The sequence below is a fragment of the Pseudorasbora parva genome, chromosome 3 (assembly GCF_024679245.1).
Source record: "Pseudorasbora parva isolate DD20220531a chromosome 3, ASM2467924v1, whole genome shotgun sequence".
Taxonomy (NCBI): domain Eukaryota; kingdom Metazoa; phylum Chordata; class Actinopteri; order Cypriniformes; family Gobionidae; genus Pseudorasbora; species Pseudorasbora parva.
In genome coordinates, this window is record NC_090174.1 from 26,805,078 (window position 1) to 26,822,828 (window position 17,751).

The window sequence follows — 17,751 nt, forward strand, 5'->3', positions numbered from 1 at the left end:
GTAGGATTAAGGGATGTAGAATAAGGTCATGCACAATAAGGCATTAATATGTGCTCTATAAGTACTAATAAACAGCCAATATCCTAGTAATATGCATGCTAATAAGCAACTAGTTATTAGTTAATAGCTGAACCTTAAAATAAAGTGTTACCGATTTTTTTTTCTTTTGCGTTCGTCTTAAGTGAGGAATATTTATGGCTTGTAAAGCTTTCACAAAGGAGATTTAACCACACAGTTCTCTTCAAGATGGAAAAAGGAAACAAACACAGCACAAAGTAATACATTTTGTTGCTTTTTTTATTCACTTGCTTTCTTATTTTGTTCTTTGTTCAATTTGTTGCTTCTTTAGTTACTTATTTCTTTTTATATGATATTGCAGAGGTTTATTTTGCATGCTATATTAAGTGTACAGTTGTAATTGATTTTTTTGCATCTTTAAATAAATATTTATGTTTGCTGTATTTATGTTTCCTCTCCGTTGTGTTTGTTTCCTTTTTCTGTTTAGAAGAGAACTGAGCTGTTAAATCTCCTTTGTAAAAGCTTCAAGAGGCATACTCACTTTAGATGAGCTCACAAAAATAGTTCACTGACAACTACTAAATGTACGTTTAAATAGTTTATTAATCATGCAATTACACCTTATGAACCACTGACAATTGGTTTAAAAATAATGAAATTTAGAAATGATAAATTGATCATTAATAAAGTATTAAAATAAATGTATTAAACACATTATAGATATGATTATAAATCAAGAATAAAGCATTTACAGCTGTATTTATAAAGTGCGTACTAAAGTCTATTAATTTACAGACAATGCTTTATAAATGATGAATTGACTATTTACTAATGTTTAACTTTTCATTAAAAGTGCCATACTTTATTATGAAGTGATACCAAACATTTGAATAAATATCTCCCTAGACAATTTGGAAGTGTTTTCTTAAAGGGTTTTACTGTAATGGCTTGGTATCATTCATGTTTCAGTGAAACTCAGCTTAACAAAACATAATTTACATCATTTAGCTATCTGTTTGACCTATTCAGATGCTCAAGAGTCTTTGTGTTAGTGAACTGATACCATCTGGTGGTCAACATTAGACACTGCCGATGAGACTTTAGCAATACTTAAAAACATGAAGTGCAATGTCTTAAAACATTTCACAGGGTATTTTAATTCTTTTAATTAATTCAGGGTATTTTAGTATTTTGTTATAAATATTAATATTATATACTAAATTTATCTAAATTTTAAAATAAATCAACTTACCATGCCAGTCGCCTCAGTTAATGTTTGAGAATTATTAACTGTGTCTGCCCTTAAAGGGATAGTTCATTAAAAAAAAGAATATTCTGTCATTACTTACCCTAATGTTGTTCCAAACCCGTAAAAACTTCCTTCATCTTCGAAACACAAATTAAGATATTTTTGATTAAATCCAGCTATGACCCCTCTATAGACAGCAATTTCTGAACACTTTCAAGGCCAAGAAAGGTAGTACAAACGTTTTATTGAAGTTTGCAAAAACACACAAAATAACGACTTTATTAAATTTATAACAATTTCGTTCTAGTCTGAGTCTGTGTCTTTCGCAGTTTACCTGCGATGACGCAGTAGTTGAACTGTATATAACGTTACAGCGTAAACTGCGGAGACACCGGCTAAAATGAAATTGTTGAATGAAGTCGTAATTTTGTTTGTTTTTGCACACAAAAAGTATTCTTGACACTTCATAAAACTGGCTTGAACCGCTGGAATCACATGAACGGTTTTAACAATGTCTTTCCTACCTTTCTGGCCCTTAAAAAGAGCTGTATGGAGGGGTCAGAGAGCTCTCGGATTTCATCAAAAACATCTTCATTTGTGTTCCGAAGCTGAACGAAGGTCTTACAGGTTTGGAACGACATTAGGATGAGTAATTAATGACAGAATTTTCATTTTTGGCTGAAATAACCCTTTAAGCCCTTCCCTTTTGACAAAACTCATATCAGAATGGAAAAAGACCAGGAACACAAGTAGAATATAATAAACTTTGTTTACATAAAAGGCATAAAAACCGTTCCTTACAATTTTTGCATTTCACAAACATTCTAGACAATCACATTTGACAATAAACAAGTTATACTATAAATATAAAGATATGTGCACTTAAAAAAACAACAACAAGTAAACACACAAAAGATATCACAAAGAAATAATGCTTGGGAATAAACAAATGGATGCACAGTTCAATAACAAACTGCCATTAAAGCTGTTACGATGAATCCTCTTATTTTGGTCCATTGATACACCCCAAATGTCATAACGAAATCCATCTAAATTCTGTGAGTTGCAAATGTCGTCTATTAGTCACATCAATGCCAGCTATTGACACACTGTCCTTTACACGAAATATACTGAATTCTGTCAATGTGCAGTTTGGCCAAGTTAAATCCTCAGTGGGTTGTATTTTATTACAACAATGAGAAGACAAGGAGCAGCTCAAGAAATAAATTATAGGCATCTTGTTAAAAAAGACATTTGTTCAAGTGTTTAAGCATCTCACAAAGTACATTCTTTTTAAAGTAGTTTTGTCCAAGAAAAGAAAAAAAAAAGTTGAAATGATGTGAAATACGTATACAGTCAGTTTCTTTGGTTGATAGATGTAAAAATGGTGGGATTAAATGTATGCGGAACAGGATTTGCACTGTAAACACTTGAAAGAGACAAACATAGGAATATAAATAATCTAAAATCTACATGGCTTTTCAATATTAAATACCTTAAAGTCAAAGTATTAAACATATTGTGTTGACTTTCAGATATCAAAACCATCCACTGCATATTTTTTTTCTTTTTTTTTTCATGATATTATTGACCTTTTTCAATCACAACAAACACTAACTCAATGTGAGCCATTGCTCACTCTCTCTATATAAATATATTCTTTCACATTCATATGTATGATTTCTCATTTGTTCAGTAAGCAGCAGGATGTCTGCATACAACCGTGGTTCTTGTAAACTTAAATGATGACTGAAAGGAATCATACAGCAATTTTTAGTGTTTTGAATAAATGATGCGAAATGTACCATTATGTTTGAAGGCTAAAATGTCATGAACTTTATAATATTATCCTGGTTGCGTTATTATAGCTCACTATCTGGATTGTGTGCTATGATTTATGAAGGCACTGCGTATTCCCAAAAAGAAGCAGAACAGATGGAGGCCAGGTCAGATAATCTTTTTTTGTGTTTTCAGAGCCCAGCTGAATCTGTCCTTTATATAGTTTTTAAAAGCAATCTCTCTTTAAAAAAAAAAAAAAAAAAACACTGTTTCATTCCAGTGATATTCCACTCTATGTTGACCTTTTTCTGGTCATTTTCATAATCTTTTCTTTGATTTTTTTTTTCTTTCAGCCAGCAGGCAGGTCCGTCACATGTTATCAAAATACATTAAAAGGCCCGTTACAATATGGTTGTCACCATAACAACTATTGCTGTGTCCTGCTGTGTGTTACACCGTGGCGATGGTGTCGTCGTGGTACATCAACAGAATTTTCTGCAGATCTCCTCCAAGGATGAGAAACTTCTCTGTATGTCTGTCGCCGTCTTGTATGTATCATTTGAAAGTTGGAGGCTGGTAAGTATATACAAATACATTAAATTAGTTTTCTTTCTTTTTTTAAGAAATTAAAAATAAAATAAATAAATAAATAAATAAATAAATAAATAAATATATATATATATATATATATATATATATATATATATATATATATATATATAATAAAGAAGAAAAGAAAATACATTCTGCAAGGCTACTTTCAATTGATCAAAATAAACAGTAGACTTTTACACTGCTACAAAAGATTTACATATTTAAGCGTATTGATTCATGATTTGGATCGCGTGTCAAACTGCCAAACTGCTGAAATCACGTGACATTGGCGATCCGAATCATGAATCATTCTGCTGAATCATAACCGTTCAAATCTTTGTTTGCGGTTTGAAAACAGATGTGGAAGAGAAGACCATGGTAAATAAAGTCTTAGTTTTTGTTATTTTTGGAGCAAAATGTATTTTTGATGCTTCAAGAGATTCTAATGAACTAACTGATGTCACATATGGACTACTGATGATGTTTTTATTCCCTTTCTGGACATGGACAGTATAGTGTGCATACACTTAGATACGCTGTCGGACTAAATATAAAATATCTTAAACTGTGTTCTGAAGATGAACGGAGGTCTTACGGGTTTGAAACAACATTAGGGTGAGTCATTAAAGGGGGGGTGAAATGCTGTTTCATGCATACTGATCTTTTTACACTGTTAAAGACTTGGAATCCCATACTAAACATAGACAAAGTTTCAAAAGTTAAGGTGGATGTTTGATGGGAGTATTTCTTTGTCAAAAATACTACTTCCGGTTAGTCATAAGTTTCGGCAAGTTTTTTGAGATCATGCGTCCCCTTTGACGTTAATGGGGGCGGAATTTCCTTGTATGGGCCTTACGGACAATTCTACCGGAAGCGCGTGAGAGAGAGAGAGGGAGAGAGCGAAAGTAACAGGCTACGCCCATCAAAGCGCTGGCTTGTAGGATGCTGGACAGGTGATGTGCACATAACAATGTCACCAAAAAAGTGCGTTTTTGGTTGCCAGACCAAGACAGTCCTGCACAGGTTCCCCAAAAACCCCGCGTTAAGGCAACAGTGGATGTAATTTGCTTTTCCGGATCAGCAACTGAGTTGCGCGAATGTTTATATCTGTTCGCTGCATTTCGGTGCCGACTGTTTCATAAACAAGGCCCCACTCGACGCCGGATTTTCCCGATCGCCTAATGCTGAAGGATGGAGCAGTCCCAACGTTAGAACCGCAGGCGGTGAGTGAGACTGCTTCAAATGTCTGTGTTTTTTTTAGTCCGCTTACTGTCTACACAAACCACGCGTAAACACACAAACACACGTGCACAACTGCACTTCCCACATGTACACCTTCAAAGACAAAAATACGACGATATAATTCAAGTATAAATATGTAAATAACACAAGCCGCTAAGCATATTATATAGTTAGTGTATAACTTGTACCACATAGAGACGTCCTGCTCTAGTCGTTTTTGCTGCTGCTCCTGTTCAACTGCAGCCTCTGGGTCTGATTCCGGATCATAGATGTATGGCTGTATCTGATTAAAAGCCATATTTTTATTTTGAATAAAGTTTTTTTCCCGCTGTTAGGGATGACACAGCTTTACGATGCACTCGACTCAACACAATAGCAGCAGCGAGCACACGTCATTATTTAGCTCCGCTCACACGACACGCCCCCACCCGCTCGGCTTTTTTCGGAAAGACTCGGAACAGCGCATCTTTCTTATATAATTATTAAAAAAATAAAGACTTTTCGGAGATATGCAGGATGCAATGCTACTCTATAGGTACTCAAGATTGACATGACACTGACTGAAACTGAGTGTTTCACCCCCCCTTTAATGACATACATTTCATTTTTGGGTGAACTAACCCTTTAAGTAAAGATCATGTTCCATAAAGATATTTTGTAAATGTCCTAATGTAAATATATAAAACATTAATTAAAAGTAGTAATATGCATTGCTAAGTACTTCATTTGGACAACTTTAAAGGTGATTTTCTCAATATTTAGATTTTTCTGGACCCTAAGGCTGCATTTACACTGCAGGCACAATTCCGATTTGGTGACTATATCCGATTTTTTTGACGACCCACTTACATCATCTTTTCAAAAGCGACCCGTATCCGATATTTGCATTTACACTGTACACTGGCAAAACAGCCCAAGACGTTCTTAACCGGTTAAAGGAAGTAAAACAGCGCGATATGCAATGGACGCAGACAAAATGTTTGCACAATGTTTTGCTGTCTGCACTGTTCCACACATCTTTAAAGTCGGCAAAACATTTCTCTCTTAAGGCGGAGAAATAGAGCCCTTGACGGGGTTGCCAGATTTTCACACCAAACCCACCCAATTGCAACTCAAAACTGTGTTAAAGTAGTCCAATTCTGCATGAAAACCGCAGACTTGGCAACACTGGATCGCAGTTTGTGTCCACCTGTGTTGACCTCATTCGCCTCCGTCCTTTTTTCAATTACATACGACTCGCATTTACTGGGGAATATCCGATTTGACCGCTTACATGGCAGACGCAAATGCACCCATCCGAATCATATCGAATTTATTACCACATATGAGTGAGGCCTGAATCCGATCTGAGGAATTCGTGCGTTTTTTTACTGCTTACACGTTCACATGTCATATCCGATCTGTGCCACATGAGAGGAAAAAATCGGAATTGGGTCACTTGAACCATGCAGTGTAAATGGGGCCTTAGATTCCAGAATTTCAAATAGTTGTATCTCGGCCAAATATTGTCCTCTGAATAAATAAAAACTGTGACCCATATGACTGGTTTTGGTCACAAATGAGACCTTATTGTAAACTGTTATCGAAATCTTTAATAATATTTCACAATACTCATTTTTTTAACTATATTTTTGATCAGATAAATGTAGCCGAATACTTACGACTCATGCAGGAAATCCTAGGCAAATCCCACGATCCGTCTCCTCTGCAGCGAATGGTGGGAACATGTCTCTGGATGAAGCCGTTATTGCAATGGTACCTGATCAGGGAGTTGATCTCATAGCGTGGGCGCAGCTGGCCGAATGTGCGGGCGTTATGGACAAGAGGAGGCTGACTGCAGGACACTATTGACAACAGAGTAACCATTAATGGAGTACTAAAACTTTAAAGGCTTTAATCTTTACAACATTAGCTGCATTAAACCACAAAAGGCATGACTGTAAGATGAGAGCAGTTATTTTAGAGTTTTCTGACAACACAGATATACAGTATCGGTCAAAAGTTGGGAAACATTACTGTTTTTGAAAGAAGTCTGTTTTGCTCATCAAGCCTGCATTTAATGGCTTTCTGTTTTAATAAACTTTGAAATATAGTTTATTTCAAATAAATATATTGTGTAAATATAGACTAAAGGGATAATTGGGGTTCTATATAGGACCATGGGGTTCTTTACTCAACTCCAAAGAAGCTTTTATGCTAAAATGGTTCTATAATGACTGTTGTCACAAAGGTTCTTTAGGCCATTATTCATTCTTATATTACATTATTCTGCAACAATTTGTAGTTGTAATTAAATTATTGTTTATTAAACTGTTGTAGAAACTTAATATCAAATTTTTTAATCATGCTGATTTTTGGAGGAGAAAAACTGGCACTCTTCAATATTGATTAACTACATAATTCAAAAGTGTGGGGTCAGTCCTTTTTTCTATCTTTTTTTTTTTTTGAAAGAAATTAATACCTTCATTCAGTAAGGGTGTGTTAAATTAATATAAGTGATTTATTCAGTTGAATTATTTTTAATAAAAGCTGTTCTTTTTAACTTTTTATTCATCAATGATTCCTGAAAAAAGGTTCCAAAAAGAATATTAAGCAGCACAACTGTTTCCAACATTGATAATGAGTATCAAATCAGCATATTGTTACATGTCACTCCTGTTCCCGGACTCCATTTCCCATGATCCTCCCTGTCCCGCACCTGATCGCACTTCCTCATCATCTCTCCCGCTCTCCCCGGATACCCTGCACCTGGTCTTTGTCATTAGCACTTTATGTTTGGACTCACTCCCTGCACTCCTGGTCGTATGGTTCTTATGTTTGTGTTACTGTAGTGTGAAGTTAAGTCTAGCGCTGTTGATGTTTCTGTTCTGAGTTCTCTGTTAATAAATATACCCGTTTAGTTTGGATGTCTTGGCTCACTCATTGTCTGAGGTCAGCATCCATAACAGAAGAACCGACCTAACCGACAAGACATCCGATACTATAATGGGCATCTTCCTTTTTTCTGGGATTCCCATGTCGCCTGCATCATCCTCAGCAGCAGTGGATCGGTTGTGGGGCCTCCGGCAGGACGGCCGGCCGCTGGAGAGGTACGTGGAGGGATTCTCCGAGCTGGCGTATCTGGTGAACTGCCCCGATGCCCCGCTTAACGCAGTGTTCTTGATGGGTCTGGATGAAGACACCATTCGATTTCTTGACGCACCCTGTTTGTATTCCATCAATTTAATTTTGTTCCTCAATGGTTCCCCTTACGAAATCGAAGAGTGTGTGGGTTTGCCTCATCCAGACCCGTCAACAACATCCGCGGCCAGGCCAGTTTGTCAGCAGCCGGGTGCCTCCACTCATCCCCCAGTGGACCGTCCGATGAGGTCCGGACTACCAAGAGGCCAAGGAGGCCGAGGAGGGCCTGCAGGAAGCCTGCGCCTCCAATCCCGATGGCCGCCACCACACCTGAGCCAGAGGAGGGCTGGCTTATTGACTTTTGGGCCAAGCCCCTCACAGACCCTCAAGGGCCCGCTCCAGCCCTTCCCGAGCCTGCTCCAGCCCTCAGCATGGCTTCTCCCGGCTTCCCAGAGCCGCCTCCAGAGTACCCCACTCCAGGCGCTCACCCCTATGCTCCCCACCCACAGACCTATAGCCCCCCCCCCAAAAAAGTCCTAGTCTTGCCCTGAAGACCTCCATACTCGTCTGCACCTCCCCCGAACCTGAGTGGAGGTCTCCAGGGCACCCACCCCCCCTCCCCGTTGTTAGATCTTAGGCGCGAGGTCGCACCTACCGGGAGGGGGAGGTAATGTTAGATGTCACTCCTGTTCCCGGACTCCATTTCCCATGATCCTCCCTGTCCCGCAACTGATCGCACTTCCTCATCATCCCTCCCGCTCTCCCCGGATTCCCTGCACCTGGTCTTTGTCATTAGCACTCCTTTATGTTTGCACTCACTCCCTGCACTCCTGGGGCCTGCACCATTATGGTAGTTTAACAAACTCAGGGTTACAGGATTAGTTTTGAGTTGACAAAACCAAACCATTGTATTAAGGCTTTGATGCTGATGCTGATCATCAGCTTTCTCTGTCGACTCAGGCTTTGATCCTGAGTTCAGGAGTTGTGTAGCTGTGTAGCTGTGACATCAGTAGTGAACAGCCAATCACACGCTGTGGAACTGAGATGCACTTCTCGCGAGACAAGCAGTGAGATTAATTTCTCTCTTCTGTAGAATATTACATGATTGAAAAATATTAAGAATTAAAATAAAAAAACACAGCAAGAAGAAAAGCTGTCTATGAAAGAGGACAACTTAAAGAAAAAATAGTATGCAAGTAAAAGTTATGTTAGTTAGTTTAGTTGACATAGAGGAAATTGATCATTTAAGCTCAGCAAGCTTCTTTTTTTAAAGTTTTATTTATTGATTTAAAGCTTATTTATATGCCTTTATGTAGGCTATTTATATTAATTTTAACAAAGTGCCTATTAATGATTGATTAAACTAAAATTATAAATGTGTAATTGATTATGGGTATAATAATTACATAAATTATCTAAATCATTTAAAATTATAATTTTTTTATAAATAAGCACTGTTAAAAGCCAGACGCTTTAGTCTTTAAAAAAAACATTTGCTATGTAGTGACCTTTAATTTGGAGTAGAAACAGAGACGTGTCACTTTACTCACAGCTGATTGGTCCGGTTTCAGTTTGAGCTTTCTTATCCAGAACATAACCTGCCCCAGAGCAGGTTAGCTGTGGAGCGTAAGTTACTATGGTGATGAACACTGCTAAAAGCCAAACCACTTTAATGGTACCTAAAACCCAGGATTGGCACAAACTAAGCTTAAACAAATCTGGCTAGCCAGCAAAACCAGCTTCATGGTACAGGCCCCTAGTCGGTTCTTATGTTTGTGTTACTGTAGTGTGAAGTTTAGTCTAGCGTTGTTGAAGTTTCTGAGTTCTCTGTTAATAAATAGTCTTGAATCTCTCATTGTCTGACATCAGCAACCATAACACATATTAGAATGATGAAAGTTCACTTTTTTGACAGGCTGATAAAAAAAAAAAAAAAACTTTTCAAATAATTTAAATAGAAAACTATTATTTTAAATTATAATAATCTTTCATAATACTACAGGGTTTTTTTTTCTGTGTTTTTGATCAAATAATGCAGGCTTCACTATCAGAAAAAATGGTAAATTACTGTCACTGGGGCGGTATTCTAAAGTGGAAAACTGAAAAGGTACTAATAGATGTACCTTTAAGGAATTAATATGTACCTTAAAGATACTAATACACACTCTTAAAGTATTGATATGTACCTTTAAAGGGTAAGTAAGGTACAAAGATGTACCTTTTAACTTTTGTACCTTAGTACCATGCCCCAGTGACAGCACTGTACCTTTTTTTTTCTGAGAGTGTTGATGAGCATTGGAGACTTCTTTCAAAAACAGAAAACAGTACAAAAACCAAAACAGTACAAACATGTTTCCAAACTTTTGACTGGTACTGTACCTTGGGGTACAGCAATCATCTAAAGCTTCACCCATTCCCTGGTTATAAATATAGTTTTGTTGAAATAGCACTGATGGATTTTAGACTGAATATAAACATTTACCTCTGCATGCCCTGTTATTTATGATTAGCTTTTGAAACCTCACCTGTGCCTTTCTTGCAGGTGAAGGTAAGATGGTAGTTGCAGGGAACATCATTCCACTGGCCGTCCTCGTGCCAGATCATTACCACACAATCTTCCCCTGAGGAGAAGAAACTGTCTGGCTGGTTCGGTCTCCAGTTTTCATATTGCTGTAGGGTAAGCATATCAGAAAGAGATGAGAATTGCTATGTGATAGAGACAACAATTCAGATTGTAATAATTATATGACGTTCACTGTCATGTTAAAAAAAATGATTTGACTGTTACAGCTGCACCACTTCAAATACAATCTGGCTCAAACGCAGCAATATATCGTTACAGTAAAGTCAATGAACAGTGTGAAAGCAAGCAAAGGCTTTTAAGCAGATTATGTTCATACTGGAACACAGAAAGTCATTAAAATGGCAATGACAAAGCCACATCAGTAGAGGGCGCTGAGTACACACATTCAGCTGCAATACGGAGCTGCAGAGAGAGAGACGAATGCGTTTGGAAGATAGAATGAAACCTCACAAAACACAAGCAAAACTACTTATCTTCTAAGAAGGATTTGATCTAGTTGCCACAAGATTAATAGGTCTACTAAACAGAAAGGACAAGTATCAAAGGAAGGATTAATCAAGGTCATACCAGCATCAGCTGTAGGCTATGTACACATTTGCCCTTGAACAACTAACAACCAGACATCTAACTGATCCTGAATGTTACAGAGGTTGTTTTAAACCAGCCAGCAGTCACAGTAAGAGTATTTTTCTATCATGGACAAACTTTATTTGCTGTATTTCTTTGCATCCTCTTTCTCTATTTCCCCCCTGCACACAACACATGGTGCAGGTATGACGTCATAATTCATCTTTCTCAGATGTGGATGAATGCGCTGTGGACAATATACATATTTCAATGTATAGTGACTCTTCAATATCTAGGGTCTCTAATGTTCATCTTCAATGAAAAATGCAACGTTTTTACAAATATGAAAAATAGCGTAATTGTATCTGATCGAGAAAGTTTGGAGCTACGATCTTTCAGCAAGCCTGTGAATATTAGGCCTACCATCTTCAAACACGATTTCCTTAACTTGTCCTGTTATTATCCTCTTACAAAAGGAATGTGCGCTTCCTGCTTGGAACTTGACGTAATGCAGTTTTTGACCATCTGGAAAACTCCAATGGCACATACTTAAATGCACGAAGAAACAAACGCTTAAAAGAGTAACTCTTCTGTAAACAGAATAGAATAAGAGTGCTAGCAAACGCCAGCGGATATGTTTAGCACCTCACTGATACCAACTGCATCGAAATGTCATCCGCTCACATTGTAGGTCTGGATTATCTCTAGGGCAGCCTGTTCCAGGTGCTGCTCATCCTTCACACCTTCATTACCTGTCCACACCTGTAAGCTTCCTCTCCACTCATTTTATTTTTATCCTCCAGTCCTGAGAGAACTTCCACAGATGATAACTCCTATCTCCTGCCCTCTGGTGTTTTTTGTCCCTTCCCCACAAAATGCTGCCATTATCTTTGAAGTGAGAGCCCAGTCAGGACTAAATGACTGTAATTAGCCACTTTCATGTTCAATGGAGGAACACCTCTAGAACCAGAGAGCTGGTTGCATATGTCTTCTGGGTAACTATTTATTTTACAGTGTATTTGTTACATATGCTGGATGCAGTTACTACAGTAATAACTATAAATTATGCATAATTGCATGCAACTAACCCTAAACCAAACCAAAACCCTAACCCTAAAGTTATAAATAAATATTATTAAAAAAAATACTTTCAAAACATATTTTTAAAACTAATAAGTGAGTTTTGAAGAATGTTCTTACCACAACACTACCATCTGTCCACCGGAAATCACTGTCAAACATCTTATCATTCAGACCAATCCACTGGTAGTCATGTCCGAGGCCTACAAGAGGAGAGAGAGAAACTCACTAGCAAATTATCCTTAAATTCACTAGCAAAGTATCCTTCCTCATACATAACCATTGTTAGTTTGCATGGAAACATAGCTGAAGGAGGTAAAATAGAGCTGATTATATTAGACAGAATGTCCATAACTTGTTTTGTGTATACTCACGGTTGATGTACTGTTGCTCTTCATGGGACAAAACACTAGCAAGGTGTGCCCCCTGGAGACGACATTCATGCTCTGCTGTGTCCCAGTTACGGCGATGAGGAAAGTATTTGTAGCAGTGGCCCTGGAACTTGTGCCAGCCGTAGTTGCATGTTTCAGTGTCTGTGGAAAAGCATGCATGCATTACTGTTGAGCTCGACTTTAGGCTGAGATAATCCTGTTGTTTCAGTGAAAAAAGGTGCTTAGTATTGTCTACTGTCAATTTATTTTTATTAGTCCTTACCTTTGGGCTTACACTGTTCTTATCAGTACAATAAATCAAACCTCTTTTTGTTCAGTGGCACTCAGTCTTTACAAGCGAGAATGATTTCCCACTCACACTGGACCTGACGGAATATGTTATAACTCCCTTTCATCCTCATTATAAATTACATGCCACTGCAACAAGATCTCTTAGAAAAAGATTAAGTCCCATGTGTCTATCATATCAGAAAGCCAATTCATTTTTTGCATAAGAATGTCTGCAGTGCTGTGGAGAAGATTGGATGCTTTGCTCTGAGGCGTTGTTTAAGAAAGATATTGTGTAAAACAAATAGCAACTGTAAATGCTAGGTCAGCATTTGTTTGCATTTAATTTGCAAAAAAAGTAAGTCATATCAATAACAGTTAGTATGCCGTTACAATCAAGATAGAGCTGTTTTTTGAGCTACAGTCTCTTCTGGTACAACTTCAGTCAGACTAAAGCGTTCACATGATATTTAGAAAAGACAAATTATTGTTTTAGCCCAAATAAAACCAAACTTTTGAAGTGCATGTAAACACACTTACTGACTGTTTGTGGACCAGCCCTGGGCTGCTCTACATCAGGCTGAAAGCTTCGATTGCTTGTTTGAAATCACTGTGATTACATTACAGCAGACTTGCCCTGACAGAACCACTAATTGGGGGAATATCTAAACTTTCAGCTAATTAACATACAGGGGAAAATGTGAGATCCTGATATGTCACTACAACACATACAACAAAGAATAAACCTTTCCAAAGAATAAAAGCATTAAAACTTTCATTAATAATGTATTAACCATTATATCATTTATAACATATAAGTGAAAATATATGTGACAACAACACGATCACATGTGAATGTGTATCAATAGTACGATTGAGCAATCTCGTGGAATGTATATGCCAAAATGAGTTTTGGCATGCATATACTATGCAGTTTTTGGTGTGCATATAATACGCACTTTATGGTGTGTATATGACACTCTTGGGATGGGTGTGGTGGGCTGGGTGGTTCGTGCATATGCCATAAAGTGCGTAGCATGTGCACCAAAACTCACATTCCACGAAATTGCACACTCATAAGCATTTTTGTGAGATCGGGCAAACCATCATTGGCTTATGACTTGAACGACATAATTACGTAAAGGTGCAGTGTGTAATAATTATGAGGATCTATTGACAGAAATGCAAAATTATATACATAACTATGTTTTCAGTGGTGTATAAAGACCTTACATAATGAAATGTATGTTTGTATTAGCTTACAATTAGCCATATCTACCTATATAAAGGTCCTCTGCTACCCCCCCCCCACCCCCCACCCCCAACCCACCTTGTAGCAGAGCTTTTAATTGACTTGTTACTTCTTTATTTTTATTTTTTTATGTTTTTATTTTTTTCAGTTTTTATTTATTTTATTTTATTAATTTACTTATTTATTTATTGTTGTTGGTTGTTTTTAATTCTGTAGCACTTTGAGATTTTGTTTAACATAAAGTGCATTATAAATAAAATGTATTATTATTATTATTATTATTATTATTATATACTAGGGGTTGCACCGACTAGTCGACTTGTCGGCTCTGCCATGACGCTTTAAGCTTGACGTCGACTAGTCGCTGGCCTATAGAGGGCGCAACACGATAAGCAATTACCTGACATGCAGGCTTTTTCCACAGTTAAAAATGACAAATAAATGCATACTCTGAGAGCTCTCCACAAGACCTGTTTGATTATACTATCTGGATGCTCAAAAATGTTAGGGAGAAAGCACTCTTATTGTACATGTAAGTTAATCATCGCGCTAAACTAATGCATGCTGCACTGCAACGCACATACATAACCGATCCCAGCAAGCAATAGCCGTCATTTCACCGTCTAGGTTAACTATAGACCTGATATAGTCCGGCTATGAGTAGACCACTTTTAGCCAAAAGAATCTTGAATTTGGTTACATCCAATTTTTGTCCAAACATCTTGTGAGATGTATGATATTTCATCATGTAAGCAAAGTTAACAGTGATTACAAGGTGTTTGGTATCATTTCTTTAACATGATATGTGCATAGGCTATGTGTAGCCACGGTTTAGCTCCTATACAGACCGGCTATTCGTAGCCCACTTTTAGTCAAAAGACAAAACTGATTAATTGTAGTTTTTGGCAATGTAGCACATGATATGGTTAATATTACATCATGTTCGCAATGTCAATAATATCTGCAAGATGTGTCATTTAATGTCACGGTCTATCTGTAGCCACGATTTAGCTCTGAATTGGACGGGCTATGTGTAGTCTTCTTTTAGCCCACCCATTTGTAAACATTTGAATTCGTTTTAGCTTTGCTGTCCCGCATAACATTCACTTAAAATGTAAGACAGTCAAAGAAAATCGTAAGCTAGATATATTTGAAAAAAAAAAAAAAAAAAAAAAAAGATTTACAACTGTCAACCGCTAGGTGGCAACTGTCGCCTGTACTACTGGCAACGGCAGATATCGCGAAAAACATTTCTGTCGGTTGGAGTGGATTTTTTTTTTACACAAGAAGAGGAGAACGGAGAACAACAACGGGCAACAGTAAACGTTAAAGGACATGATTTGGCCTTGTAAGTATCTGTGTTTTCGTTTTGACATATGCTCATTATATACATTATTTGTTATCGTGTATGAACGGTGAGATTTTAGCTTAGTAACATTGTAGAATGAAGCCATGTGGTTAGCATGCTACATGTACACCTTCAAGGGGATAAACAAGAAACGTGCAACCTATAATAATTTGTTATGAAAGCCACAAATATCCTTTTACTCTTTAGATCATTATATGAAAATATGAGTCTTTGAATTGGCAAGGCAAAATTGAATTGCATATTTTACCAAGCCAAAAGTGCTTTACATAAAACATAAAAGCAACATTGGGGAATTTAAAAAGTCAATATAAGAAGACATTGTTCTATAATAATAAAAAACATGATAACAGGAGAGTAAAACTTACAGTGCAGTGTAAGAAATGTATCATTATTCCTTTCCAGTTAATAAAAGGCAGTGGCAAACATTAAACCCTGATTTAAAATAAATGAAGAGTTGCCACAGGACTGCAGGTTTTTCTTTGAGTTTGTTGAAGAGATGTTATGTATAAAAACTGAATTCTGTTTCTCCATGTTTAGTTTTGACTCGGGGGACAGAAAGCAGACCTGACCCAGATGACCTGAGAGGATGGTTCATAATGCGACAGATGATCAGAAATGTACTTTGGCCTTAAACCATTCAATGCTTTCCCAATCATGTGCCTCATTGTTCTAATGCAACATAATGGCTAAAATATCTTTAAACCCAAAAATTTAAATTCTGTCATTTACTCGCCTTCAAGTTGTTTCTTTTCGTCTGTTGAACACAAAAGAAGATATTTTGAAGAACCTGGGTAATCAAAAGCTTTATGGGCCCCATTGACTTCCATTGTATTCATTTTCCTACAGTGAAACCATCTGATCAAATGATCAACCATCAAATATCTGGTTACCAACATTCTTCAAAATATATATTTTTGTGTGTGTTCAACAGAAGAAAGAAACCCATACAGGTTTGGAACAACTTGAGGGTGAGTAAATGATGACTATCTTTAAACATGTCACATACATGTATCTTAACCTTTTATTGCCCAGCTCTAGTGCGCATCCGAGCTAAAGAGAATGACTTCATCACAATTACTGTAAATAAAGTAAACAATTATGATGTCAACATTGCTTTTCTTGTGCAGTGTTTTGTTTCTTATTTGGCAGATGCCATGATGACCGACTTCCCAGCGGCAACAGAGTTTATATATATATTTTTTTTATTATATTACGTTGTTAATATTCCATATTTCTTATCCTAATTTTATTTTTAATTTTATTTTTAACATTTTATTTGGTCATTTTTATGTTTTGATCTTTTAGTATTATCTTAAGTTGTCTAGGTTGTTAATGTTCTTTTTCTAAATAAAACCTTTATATTTAATGTGTTTGGATGGATTGTTATTTTTTAGAACCCGTTATATTTGAGTGAAAAGAATCCTTTAGCCATTTTGTTGTCTATTAAATGTATAGATTAGTCATGTGTTAGCCGTCTATTTGATGACAAGTCTATCCTTGGGCTATGATAGACGTCTATTAGATTTTCACTGACAGCCCAAATTTAGCCTTGTTTTAGCCTAGACCCATATTTGCTGTCTATTAGACGTATAGATGTAGCCATTCAGTAGACGTCTAATCTTGGGCTATGATAGACGTCTATTAGATTTTCACTGACAGCCCAAATTTAGCCTTGTTTTAGCCTAGACGTCTGGGGTGTGTTTAGACAGTTATTAGACGTCTTTTAGACGCAAAATTGCTTGCTGGGATCGCACATCACACGGAGATCGTGTAATTTATCAATAAAATACCTTAGAAACTGAAAAGTTCTAGCATATATTTCTTGATAACTAAAACTCACAGCTTCACTATTATTAGAGAGACGCTGGGTAGAATTAATTCACACACAATCACTCACTAATGCATTCATATGTAATCTTTATTGTGCTACATTAAATGGACTGCATTTACATTATCTGCAGATACATTATCTGTATCTTAGTCAGAATGAGCAGAAATCTGTGAGAAATATAACGACCATAAGACAAAAGAACTGATACACAAGCTGTTATGTAGGACTAATAACCTTTATGGGCAGGGCTATATTATATGCCATAGCTGTCCTGTGCACAAGTAAATCCATGTTCGTGTCTCAGCTTGAGGATCAGGCTTTGTTCATTAATGACGTCATCAGCGACTAGTTGACGTCGACTCGACTTTCATCACATAAATGCCGACTTTTAAAGGGGTCGTTCAACC

The 17,751-nt window shown here is 36.9% G+C and overlaps 1 protein-coding gene across 1 annotated transcript in view; it reads right to left on the reverse strand.

Annotated features, from left to right (window-relative positions):
• Positions 1 to 3,339: 3,339 nt before the first annotated feature.
• The window catches only part of vcana (versican a), a 50,959-nt gene continuing 36,547 nt past the window's right edge, over positions 3,340 to 17,751 (reverse strand). The window contains exons 7-11 of the mRNA XM_067440065.1: positions 12,608 to 12,766; positions 12,354 to 12,436; positions 10,528 to 10,672; positions 6,544 to 6,726; positions 3,340 to 3,619 (exon numbers count right to left, since the gene is read on the reverse strand). Of these exons, the coding sequence (XP_067296166.1) occupies positions 3,474 to 3,619; positions 6,544 to 6,726; positions 10,528 to 10,672; positions 12,354 to 12,436; positions 12,608 to 12,766 (716 nt within the window). The 3' untranslated portion in view covers positions 3,340 to 3,473. The remainder of the gene's footprint in view (positions 3,620 to 6,543; positions 6,727 to 10,527; positions 10,673 to 12,353; positions 12,437 to 12,607; positions 12,767 to 17,751) is intronic.